Raw genomic sequence first — 12623 nt, 5'->3', positions numbered from 1 at the left:
GAAGATGATACATTTGCTCAGAAAGGGAATCACACCTTCCCCCCACATTGTAGGAAAGATCGCTGCCCATTACAGATCCATTCCATGGAGGGAATTTGGGGGGTTTGTAGAAATGACACAGAACATTAAGAGCTTGCATTATGGCTTTACATTCCTAGTCTAAGGCAGTTATTTTTTATAGCCCGCTACATGTACAGTAGCTCTACTCATCTAATAGGTCTAAATCTTTCCTTTAAAAGGTAAGGTTAAAACCACATTTAAAACAAAAAACTGTCCCCTTCAAATTGATTGATTGGACCCGCTTTATGCTAAGTTCTTCTGAATGCCATGTTGTTGTACACAACTAAGCCTATATAAATTAAAGTCATAGTTAGTCATACAGTGGGCCTACCCCTATCAACTCCAGTGGATTTATCATCCATATACTCTCTCCAACACGCTCTTTAGAGGGTTACTATCATTGATGGACATTTTCATGGACATTTTGAACCGCAAAAAAAAAAAATACACCATTGCCTACTATAGGCTACTAAAGTGAACACACCAGCATATGCCCAACATAGTCTACAGAATTTCTTTAACTTTTGAAAGAGACAATAAGTAGATCTCCGGGGGACACAGCAATTAGGCTACAAAGAATGGAAACACGGATCTTGAATGACAAACAGAATTAACTCATGAGTGTCTTGGTAATGATCTGTAGCGTTTTCATTGCAGTTTCTAAACATCAAGATGAAATGAAATACATTTGTAATCACTGGGCTTTGTGGCACAATTATATTAATTATTATTAATATCTATGAATTAAACAAGACACAATATGGCCTTTTAGAAACACATTTTATGCAACAGGATATACAATTATAATCCAATAAATAAAACAGGGCAAAATTGGGTCTATTGGAAACACGTGTAATACATTTTATATGACTATTTGTTCCATGTGCATTTTGGCCACCTGACCAAGCAGTTGCAAGTGCTCATGACGCAGCAGTAAACCAGAACTTTTACTTACTGTTTAAAAGAAAGATGGGGCAGGATCAAGAACAGAGAGATTTATAAAGGGGGGAGAAATGAAAACAATTTCCAACATGACGAATTTACTCCATCACTGTCAGTCTTGTGATTAAACTGCAGGCCAGCCGCCAATCACCTGAACTGCATGAAGCTTGGTGAGCACATCATTTTGGAAAATACATTGGTTCTGTAGCCTACTCTTACGAATTATGTTGGTAAAGGAGACAAATGTGATTGTTGCGAGAATAACACCTCTGCTTGGTGCGAGTGTGGTGGCTTTAAACAGCACTTCACACGTCTTCACAACTCGTGTCTGCTTCAGCAGCCCCGCTGCATTGAGGTAGCCCACCGTTGTGATGGCAGTATGAACCTTTTAAAACACTGGCCCACTGTAAGTCAGTCAGTTCCCCGCCATAGTACCTGAGATAAACTGCTCTATCCGCACTGTGTGCTCAAGATCAGTTGCAATGGAAGAGCTTGAATCAATAAAGGGATTGTAATGATCTAGAAAATGAAGGAAAAAAATACATTAAAGCAACAATTAACATAAAGGTTTTTCCCCTTATGATTCTAAAAATGCAAAAACAAGAGACAAAATAAATCCTATATGCCATCTAATGAGCTATACAAATACTTTGGGGGAACAGTGGGAAAGTAGTGTCTTCTTGAATTAAACAAATATTTGGAGTGATGTTAAATGAATGAGAGAGTTTAAGCTGGCCTCAAGTCAAGCAGCATGGGTTGTTCCAGACACCACTCTCAAAACCCAAACGTACTTATTCTCTCTGCCACGCCCCAGAAAGCACTCCACTCCCCTGATGTGTGGTAAGTCCCCAATGCAGTGTCCAGAAACAAGTGGTCTAGTGTCTAGTGTGATTGAGCAATGGGATAGGGTGTGTGAGGTAAACCAACACCCCTACTTGTGCACTAGGGCTGCAACAAAAGATGAACATCAGTCGATTTTGAAAATTCATCATCAATAATTCAAATTTTTGGCTTGATTTATTATAAATCAGTTTATGCACTCTGAAATACATTTTACAGGGCCGTTGTTGAAGAGAGGATAATCTCAGTGTTTTAGGATACCAATATCATGATCCAACATCCAAAATGTATCGTGTAACACTCATTTGAACTATTACGGTGGAATTGACATGAACAGAGACATATTGCTTTAGGCATATTTGCAGAAACAGAATCTCAATGTAGTATTTATCATCATCATTTATCATTAACAAATTATCAAACATCATTAGTTTTAAATTTTTCGTTGAAAGTCATGATTCTATAGAATATTTGATTATTACTAATACTAATAATTACTAGACTACAAAAATAGTCATTTGTTGCAGCCTGAGAGTCACAATTTGGCCTGCAAAGTCACATGTTACTTGTGTGTGGTAAAGGATAGGATAGAGAGAATGACACAAAGTGTGATGATGCATGCAAGCTGATTATGACAGAGGGGACATTTCTGAGCACAACACAGAAGAAGAAAACTTAACATGGAAGAGAGCACAAGAGAAAAGAAAAAAAAGTATTTTACCACCAAACATTTCATGACTCGGTGTCCTAGAGGAAAAACTAACAGCGTCTGAAGACACAACAGGTAGATGGACAGCATCAACAACAGGTTGTGTAAGGAAAGGGTTTAAGTTTGGAATGGAGTCGTTGACTGCCTCTGTAGAATTGAAAGGATCTACACAGGCAGAAGGACACAAAGAAAGAGAGAACAGAGCATGAATGAGTCAGGTCAAACAGAGGATGCAGAGAACACACACAGCATGCAGGAAAACACAAACCCACCTTCGGGTCTTTATGCAGTGTGTTGCCAGTGTGGAACCCATCATAACGGCAAGCAACTGCTCATACAACTAATTACCATAATGGTCACAGAATTCATGTACTGCTTGCTCCCCCACACAGTCTTACATTTCCATACAGTGTTAACACCAAGGGCCTAGCATTTCCAGCAGAGCAAACTGTGCACTTCCTTTCCAGATATAAACCCAAAACACTAAATTATACCAGTTTCAAGATAGGAAACAAACCCAAAACAGAAATAGGCTTAATCTGGGTCAGAGAAACAAGCACAAAAAGCGGCATATTTGTAGGCCAAAGGCAAATAGAACAGGGCTGTATCTACTCATGTCAATCTTATCATAATTGACAAGATTGGCTTCCTTAGACATGAGACCCTGAACTCCGAAGCGCACAACACTCAAGATGAAACATGCCACCTGACTGGACATAAAACGTATCATAACAATTACATCAGCTGATATCAGTTTATGAGAAGTAACCTTACTGAACAGTCCTGAACAAAGAACTTTGTTTTGGTGGGCAAGTTGGCTGCCTGGCAGTTTACCTAGCAAACTAAGACACTTAAACAGTGATTTGTGTTCTGCCATAAGCTGACAGCTGTTATAACTACTTATGACAAAACAGAGGTGTCAAGTAATGTGTTCCCAAGACAACACATTATACAACTGTACTAAAAGACAAGACTAGCAACAGATGAAAGGAAATAATTCAATCATGCCCTTTAATCAGTAAGTCGAGTCCAAACAATTATTCTCCCTGCAATGAATGCACAGCACATGGATTAATGTACTGAATTGAATCCATTACCGAGCACTATTAAGCCGATAAGCTTGGTTTGAGAACGCAAAGGGCATACTACACCAGTACAACCAGAGGAACCCAATGACTGTGTGCGTGTGTGTGCATATTATTTATTTATATATATATATATATATATATATATATATATATATATATATATATATATATATATATATATATATATATATATATATATATATATATATATATATATGTGTGTGTGTGTGTGTGTGTGTGTGTGTGTGTGTGTGTGTGTGTGTGTGTGTGGCATGACAGGAGCTCTCACCTCCCCATGCGTTGGTGGCGGGCAGGCCAGTGGAGACAGGCAGTGGCTGCTGAAACGCCGGCTGCAGGTCCAGTAGGTCACTGGCTGCCTTGGAAGTGCTGGAGGGAAGAGGGAGAAAAGGTCTCTCTTTAGTTTCTTAAAGGTCCAGTGTGTAGTTTTAAAATCGTGCTAAACGGCCATGATAAATCTGTTGCGATCAAGGAATGAGATCACATTAAAAAACATTCAGTGAAGATCACTGTTTTGGTCTAAACAAAGCGCTTTCTAAAATCTGGTCTTAAGGTCGAGCACTGACCATTATGGACAGTACCTTCAGCAAGTATTCAACCCCTTGGACTTTTTCCACATTTTGTAGTGTTACAACCTGACTTTAAAATAGATTTAATTGCGATGTTTTTAAACTGATCCACACAAAATACCCCATAATATTTTTGTTGAAATCTTTATAAAATGTCTTGAGTCAAAGTATTCCCTTTGCTATGACGCAAAATGTCTTCAACAAGTTACTCAATAAGTCCATCTGAGTTCAACGATAATAGTTGATGTGATGATGTTAAAATCTTTGTTTTTGTTCTACAAACTGAGCAAACGGAGAGGAGGAAAAAAATGCTCAGGAATGCCATCCTGAGACCATACACAGAAAGTCTATGGACCAATTTTGTAGAGTGACTGGGATGAGGTTGTCCCATCTACAGCTGTTTCTTCTCAGGCCTCAGTGTAGCATTCCTGAGCAGTCTCTTCATTGCAGTGACAACCTGATCCATACAGTGTGTAATTGATTCTTATTAAAAATCAGGGACCCTACAATAACAGATTTCTATTCTGAAATCACATCAATTATTAGAGTCACTTTTTTTTGTTTGTTTTGCATTTTGAGTGTCAGAGCAAATGGGGTAAAAATATTTGTAAGATATTTTGTGTAGATCAGTGTCAAACATCTCAATGTCACTATTAGAAAGCGTAGCATATGTATGTTTTCAAATGTTCAGTGTGGCCAGAGAGGGCAGCATCGCTCAAAACAATATGCTTCACCTTTAAAGTTGTAGTAGTTAAGTTTTAAATCATTCAAATATTGCAAAATTACACTGGTATATCTGCAGCAAACTGGCAGTGAAATTGGCTGGCAGAACATATACTGTAGGACTCAGTGTCCTATTCTCTGTGCAATCACGCAATGAATGTTCATTGGTGAGTTTAACTACGCTGATGTTGAGAAAAAGCATGAGAGAAGAGGAAGGAGCAGGGAGGGAGAGAGGCTTGTTTGTTTTAGTTTCAAATAGGAGGCTACTGCACCGAGTTGGAAGCTTTCCGCAACCCTGCCGACTGCCACTTTATTAACAAAACCGCAACTATCCCCTAACCTCTTCCAAGGTCTTTGAATGCCTCCAACCAATATATTTAGGATGAGACTACCCCACCCCTAATCCAAACCCAAAACATTGTTACTGTAGGATGAATGACTAATCTGAGCTCTGGAAGAGGCAACTTCTACCACCACCACCTCACCTAAAAAAAATAGGTTAAAAACAGTCCCACAGAGGCTCCACCAAAACATTTTACCCACACACACACACACAAGATGAACTTGGCAAGCTGGTTTGAGACTCTCAGGTGAGAGACAGGGGGAGCTCTGAAAGTCACATGCAATCAATACCCTCTTTACAGCCACCGAGTCTCCTTGAAAAGCTATCCTGATCAGGGAGAGCCTTCAAATAGGGAGAGACACACTGTTCTAAGTCAACATGGCGCCCCCCATGGCAGACGTGTTTGTTTGTCCCGCTCTCGAATGCCGGCGTTTTCTTTTGTTTTGTGTGTTTTTTGTTTTATCTACAGTGCACACATGCCATGCACTGCTGACATACAACAGACAGGCATTGGTGGATGCCTTAAATTTTGCTGTCTTGTACATTTGTTTAGTATATATTGTATATTCTTTTGTATTGTATATTTTACATTGGTTGGCATTCTGCGGACAGCAAAGTAAGAATTTCGTTGTACAGGGAAACATGTTTTCTACTGTGCCAATGATAATAAACACTTTGAATCTTGAATCTTCTAGCCACAATGTTATGCAAATCCTACCCTTGCAATACGCCTAGAAATCCAAGCTATGATTTAACATGGCATCTCTAAATAAAAGTGAGGCTCACATGAAGGTTTAGGATGAGTCTTTTATAGTGCATTGACATATGAGCAGCTGTGGCACTATAAATACTTTCCACTGTCATTGGTTTCATTAGGTGGGCAAACTCAGATGCAAGTGTGTAAGAATAGAGGGACAAAGGTTATAAATAGTGATGGGGTGTTTGGCTCTATGGCCACATGCCACTGACTGTCTAGTCAGGCTTCTCTAGGCATAGGCCCTGAGCTGTGGCTTACATGGGAGGGATTTTGCTCTGAATTCAACCCCAAGCCTTAATCTCTTTCCAAGACACTTGAATGCTTAAAAGGACTGGTGGACCTTCACATCAAATTACATCCTGATGAAGGCAACTTAGATTGTCATCGGCAAGTATTGGCTTTGTTTGTCTCGCTCTGTTATTTTAAAGAAATTAGCTTATGAAGAAATGAAAGCTTTTTAATACAAACTGGTAAGAGTGCTCCGTGTCTTTTGGATATTACCAAAGTTTTTTGTTTAAAATTAAATCAAAATCAAAGTTTATGACTATGAACCATGAATACCAGGTTTGAGAGTTGTTATTCAAGGCTTATATGCACTGTGCACAATAGCCTGGGGACTAGGTGACCCCAAGACCCAACCACTGGTCACGTCTTGATGCCCCCTAAGATCTAGGAAGCGGATGTTTCTAAGAAATTAAGCAGAAACTCCACAAAGAGCCATTATCATATCAGTGCCCAGGGACTACAGGTGAAAACATTTTTTTTGGTAACCCCAGTACTTTTACATTGATGTGAAAACTGGAATGCTGATAAATGTGCACTGACCAGCATGTAATTACTAAGCCGTAGAAGTACTGTAATACCAATATATATTATGGGCCCCAATTTACTTCTGGTAAAGAGCACTGCGCAACACTGAGTTTGAGTGGGCATTGCCGCTAAGATGGCAATTTCGTTCAGCAAAGTTTCAGTTAGTGTAGAGGCAGAGAGCTGGTCTCTGACAATGAGTGGGTGGGGATAATTGAATATGATATTAAGATGTCGATTGTGCCCGCCAACCAGGATTTCACTGCGATTGTTAGATTGGATAATCATTATTGGCGAATAAAATGCCCTTACTATCAGTTGTAGGCAACAAATGCAACCATGAGCTGAAGTGTCTCAGATATCATTATAATCTAAGCACTCAACAAGCCTACAATGGCACGCCAAATTCAACCTGCTGCGTGTCTCCAAATGCCGTAATGGTTTTACACCTGTCGTGACTCTTCTCATGTCTTTTAATCATTTGCATCAGCTAAATAAATAGTCAATTCTCCTTCATCTCTCACAACCCCAGTCCTAACCATAATTACAGTGCCCTCCATAAGTATTGGAAAGAGGAAGCATCTTATTTCAGCTCTATACAGTTTGGATTTGAAATCAAACAACTACTATGGGGTCAAAGTAGAGATTCTCAGTGTTAATTTAATGTGTTTTTTTTTCTTTAAACATACTCCTCCTATTTCAGGGCTCCAAAAGGGTTAGGGTTAGGGTTAGTATTGGGGAAAAAACATATGATGTCCAAATAAAGCACTCATGTTTAGTATTTGGTCGATAATCCTTTGCATGCAATAAATACCTGAAAGTCTGTGACCCATTGACCCCATCAGACGCTGGGTATATTCTCTGGTGATGCTCTGCCAGGCCTGTACTGCAGCCATCTTCAGTTGTTTGTTTTGAGGATTTTTTGCTTTAAATTCCCTCTTCGGCAAATTAAATGCATGTTCAATTGGATTTAAATCTGGAGACTGACTTGGCCACTCCAGAACCTTCCACTTTTTGGTCCTGAAAAACTCTGTAGTTGCTATGGCAGTATGTTTTGGGTCATTGTCATTGTTTGGGTCATTGTTTTACTGTTTACAATGAATTTGGAGACATTTGCTTGTTCTTGTAAGATGTACACTTCAGAACACATTCTGCTGCTGGCCATCAGCAGTAACATCATCAATTAAGACAAGTTCTCTGACACATCTCTCTCGCATGTTTGCGATTGCTGAGCTCACCAGAGCTCATCTTTTTTTTCTTTTTAATGATGTTCCAAACTTTTGAGGTTTTCGCTTGTTTCTGAAAGTTTTATTCAGATTTTTCAGCCTAATAATGGCTTCCTTAACTTTCTTTGACACCTATTTTGGTCCTCATGTTGACGAACACAAATAGCAGACTCCAAAGGCAAACGCAAAGATAGAATCAATACTAGACATTGACAGCTTTCTTATGCCAGCACAAATGGTGTAACGGAACACACCAGAAACACCTGTCAAGCCAATTGTCCCATTACTTTTGGTGCCCTGTATAAAAACGATTGTAATTTCTAAATGGTGAAAAATCCAAACTATAGTATAGAGCCAAAAGAGGAAAAAATGCTTCATTGTCCCATTACTTACACAGGGCACAGTGGGGTAGCTCTCTGTGTTACATTTTTACATTTTGGTGGTGTTAGTCTGCCCACCAAAAACAGAGTGGTGCAGCTTCTGTGGAGCAGGATTTTCAAGACACACCCGAGGTAAGAAATTGATTCATGACATATTAGGAGTTAAACAATTAAGCAACTAAACTTCAAGGTACTGTTAATGTAAAGTATATTTTCAGCGGTGGAACAAGTATGTGGGTAAAGAAATTTTTTGGAGAGAAGGGCTGTGAGGCAGTGGTGTATGGGTAATGTTAGAGAAAACAGGTGCTCTCACCTTTTTGTCGAGCTGGGTGTGGAGAAGAGGTCAATGGCGGGCCCTGTGTTGATGGCCCCTCCCACTATGGACACTGGCGACACAGCCGTGGTTTCAGAGAGAGAAGGATTCTTCTGGAGTTCTTTCAGACGCTGCTCCTAAGTAAAATGGGCCAAATTCAACAAAACGGAACATACAGCCTACCTACATGAGCCCAACTTGGTATCCAAAAGCAGTTATTCAGCGCAACTCAAGACTCACGGACAAGGTTGCTCATTACAAATATAGTTCATATTAAATCACTTCTGCAAACGACACTAGCCAGCAGCAGCATATTATTATAAGAACATAATTTTTTAAAATAGTTTATTTGTATCCTCATTAGCAGTTACATCAACTACAGCTACTCTTCCTGAGGACCATTCAAGCTTGCTTAACTGAAGTAGAGGGTCAGTGGACGATAACAAGTGAACAGAGTGTGGTTTATTGACACAAAACTCATACAAGAAGGTAAACAAAAAGAAAGAGACTTTTAAAATATTTACATTTTAAAGCAACTTTCAATATTCTTTCCCTAGAAGCATCACACAGCCATTTGAGGGATGTTCATTATAACAAATGTGTTATAAATGTTGCTGCCAAGGGACAGCGCAGGTGGACTATCTAGGCCAATAAGAGGAGAGAAAAGTAGGGGAGCGCAAAAGGAAAATGTACCTTCAGCGCTTTTAGGCGAGCCTGCTCTTCCTCCAGAGCGGCCTGTTTTTCCCTCTCGTCAACCTTGGTGAAAGATATGCCAGTGTTGGCCAGAGAGGAGACGGCATTGGAGAGAGTGCTAGCCCTGGATAAAAAAAGAGGAAGAGAGAGACAGGGGTCAGCTGAAAAAAAGGGGGGGGGGGGGGGGGTACTAGGGGAACACTGTTTACAGGCTTTTGTCAAAAGTGCTGTGCTGGCATAAGCAGTTTTACAAGCTCAGTGACAGAGAGCGGTGCATATACTGTATTCACAACTGGACTTTGATAGTCTACCCAGGTGCAACAACAATGACAGAAACTTGGCAGAGGAGGAAAGGATTTCTATTTCAGAGTGACATGTCTGTTTCAGCAACCAGGAGTAGGTTTGTGCACAAAAGGCAGACTGCAGAACCTTCCTTTTGCTTTTTTAATCTAAATATTTTTGGATCTTGCAGCAGCAGGGGAACAAATGCACACAACAGACGTTTCATCCAAAGCCTTCTTCTGTGGGAGAAATGGAACTGTCTCACTCCAACAGAAATCCTGTACAAGCATTGATGGTATATTGAAAAGCACAAAAGGGAAGGGGGGAGATAACTTAGGTCTGGGACACAGTAGGTCTTAATCAACAATACATGATTTAAACAGGAGTTAGGGTTAGGGTACATTTGTCACCATTTTCACAGGAAATGATTGGCAAAACACTAGGTGAGAGGAAAGGCTTCCTTTGGAATGCAGTTCAAAAATGCTTATTGTTGGAATTGCTGTCCACCCCAAACACACTTCATCTCAAACTTACACCCACTTGCTAAATTTGGTGAGTGAGCAAACAGTTTTGTCTGACTGGATTGTATGGGATAAAAGGGTTTAAAGGGAAGTCAAATTTACTGTACCTGCTGGCTGCTGTGGAATCTTTCACCTTCTTCCCTTCTAAAGAAGCCAAGTGCTGCTCTAAGGCATCCAAAAGGCTACTGGGGGCCTAGCGATTGAAACATACAGTAAGTTCAAAGGACAACATAAATAAATGACAAGATGTAACAGTTTAAGAAGACAAAAACATCTACACTATGCATGCCCAGTTATTACAAAGTGTACACAAAGTGAAGCAAGCTACTCTCAAACACAGAAAAATTGTGAGATACAGATACTTACACAAACCGTGAACTGAAAATGGAAAGATACAGAATATAAAGGTGGTAATTGTCACAGAAGATAGAGATGATTTTGGAAAAAAAACTAATAGGCCTAGTACCTAAGTGGCAACTGAGCCCCTAATCAAATCTAATGCAAAATGAATTACATAGAGAACCCGTGCAAATAGTTTTTGTATGGTATTGCACCATGTGTACAGGGAGTGGCTGTTGTAATAAATGTAGAATCATAATATCATGTTATTGACTAGCAATCACTCAATCAACCTAAACAACATACTGCCTTTCTTGAAAGGTGACATGTAACTAACATACTGTGTTGAAATGTATAATTTCAAGGTATGCCAAGAGTCTTTCCTCCAGCTCCTTTATCCTGCTTCCAGCCTACCAGGTACTGTATATCCTGGTACCTAAAGTTAACACCTTTATGTGCTGTATGTCGTGCAAGGTCTGAGGGAGAGTGAGTGAGGTTTCCTCTAGGAGGGAGCCACATGCACTGTGGGCCCAGCATGCAGTGTGTTAGCACTGTGCAGAGGAAGACAGAGCTGTGTGGCTATTTGTGAGGTCTAAGACTGCATGGGGTGAGGCAGAGTGGTGAGAGAAGACAACGCACAGTGATGGGGGCTGAAAGAAATGTCAAGCCGAGGGGGGGGAGCAGGGTTCAGTCTCAGACCTGCTGCCCTTCAGGCCAATGTGAGGAATCCAGATAGCTCCAGGTCTCACCTGAGAGAGGTCTGGGATGTCCCCTCGATCGATCCCCACTTGCTGCAAAGGGAGAGGACAGAGAGTCAAACATTACATTACTAATGTAGTCATTTTAGATCGTATCATGCAGCTGTTTGACAGGTGGAATCTTACCTCCGCTACTTTGAGGAATTCTGAGATTCTTGTCATTCGAGTGAGGAATTTCTTGTAGATGTCAAGGCCCTCTTTACATTGAGTTTTCTTCATGTCAAAGTATTTCTCTGAAATGTAACAGGACAACATTAAAAATTAGGCATTGAAACTGGGGGGATAATAACAACATGTCCATGACTAATACACAAAATGAAAATTACAATTTATCAAATTGTTTTTACAACTAATTTGACGATGTTTTCTATCAGCTTAATTGGTATCACTCCTTTGAAGGAGTTCCGTATATTTGTCTGTAGAATGTATACAGAGTCTCGAGGGGTGGAATATATCCAAAGCCTTTCTCACTAGTCTGCAAACCTCTCACTGTTTTCTCATCTCACATTTGTTCACTTCCCTCCAGGACAGGCTAGATTTGAAATCCAAACAATGAATTTGAAACTTGAACACACACAATGGTTTTTGAGTTCAAATGGAATTGCCCAAGTGCAAAATGACATTTTAGCCTATATAAGGACCTTACATCACACAGCAAAACTAGACCACCAATGGAACAAAATTGTAGCATAGCACAATAATAACCCTTATAGCCCTCCTAAAGTTTGGGCTGGTAGGCATGGAACAGGTTGATAGTGAGCGGTGACAAACATCGAGGCCAGAGACAAAGTACAAAGGTGTCTTTGCATCAGTGCTGCTCGATGGTAAAGGATAATATGGTGATGAGGCCAGCTGGAGGGACTTACCCAGCAGGTTAATAATGCCTTCGTTGTAGGCAGCAAACAGTCGAATAGCATCTTTAAACAGGAGCATAAAGGCCGCGTTGATCACACCATTTGTGAGTTCATTGGCATTGACCTGGAGATGGAGGTGGGGGAGCAAACCAAGAGTTCAACAAGGTCATCCATCATGAATCCTCATCGGTCAGAACTAGCCACAGACCAGCTTCTGATCAACAGGACAGGGGTGAATTTATTCAGGGGTGAATTACGATGATCATCTTTACATCCATTGCTCACAATAGACTTAAGATGATCTTAGGGCTACAAAGCTTTTAGAAAACTCACCTCAGAAAAATCTAGCGAACTAAATCAACAAAGCTAACAATTCCAGGACAATTACCAGGACGAGTACT

At 40.2% G+C, this 12623-nt stretch overlaps 1 protein-coding gene across 19 annotated transcripts in view; it reads right to left on the bottom strand.

Annotated features, from left to right (window-relative positions):
• Positions 1-12623, bottom strand: part of picalma (phosphatidylinositol binding clathrin assembly protein a) — a 47160-nt gene that overhangs the window by 14992 nt on the left and 19545 nt on the right. For 8 of the 19 annotated variants that reach the window (XR_014554617.1, XM_083684923.1, XM_083684938.1 and 5 more), the window contains exons 7-14: positions 12235-12346; positions 11495-11601; positions 11360-11401; positions 10379-10464; positions 9469-9592; positions 8776-8912; positions 3929-4026; positions 1438-1521 (exon numbers count right to left, since the gene is read on the bottom strand). Coding sequence is in view for 18 of the 19 variants with exons in the window: in XM_083684923.1 (XP_083541049.1) it covers positions 1438-1521; positions 3929-4026; positions 8776-8912; positions 9469-9592; positions 10379-10464; positions 11360-11401; positions 11495-11601; positions 12235-12346 (790 nt within the window). In the remaining variant the exon portion in view is untranslated. Of the gene's footprint in view, positions 1-1437; positions 1522-2563; positions 2717-3928; positions 4027-8775; positions 8913-9468; positions 9593-10378; positions 10465-11359; positions 11402-11494; positions 11602-12234; positions 12347-12623 lie in introns of all 19 variants that reach the window. The other 11 variants (XM_083684939.1, XM_083684940.1, XM_083684924.1 and 8 more) reach the window with 4 other exon arrangements.

Source organism: Argentina silus, assembly GCF_951799395.1.
Source record: "Argentina silus genome assembly, chromosome: 2".
In the NCBI taxonomy this organism is placed as follows: Eukaryota; Metazoa; Chordata; class Actinopteri; order Argentiniformes; family Argentinidae; genus Argentina; species Argentina silus.
Note: the sequence above shows the minus strand (reverse complement) of the source record. Positions and strands in the feature narration are given on the sequence as shown.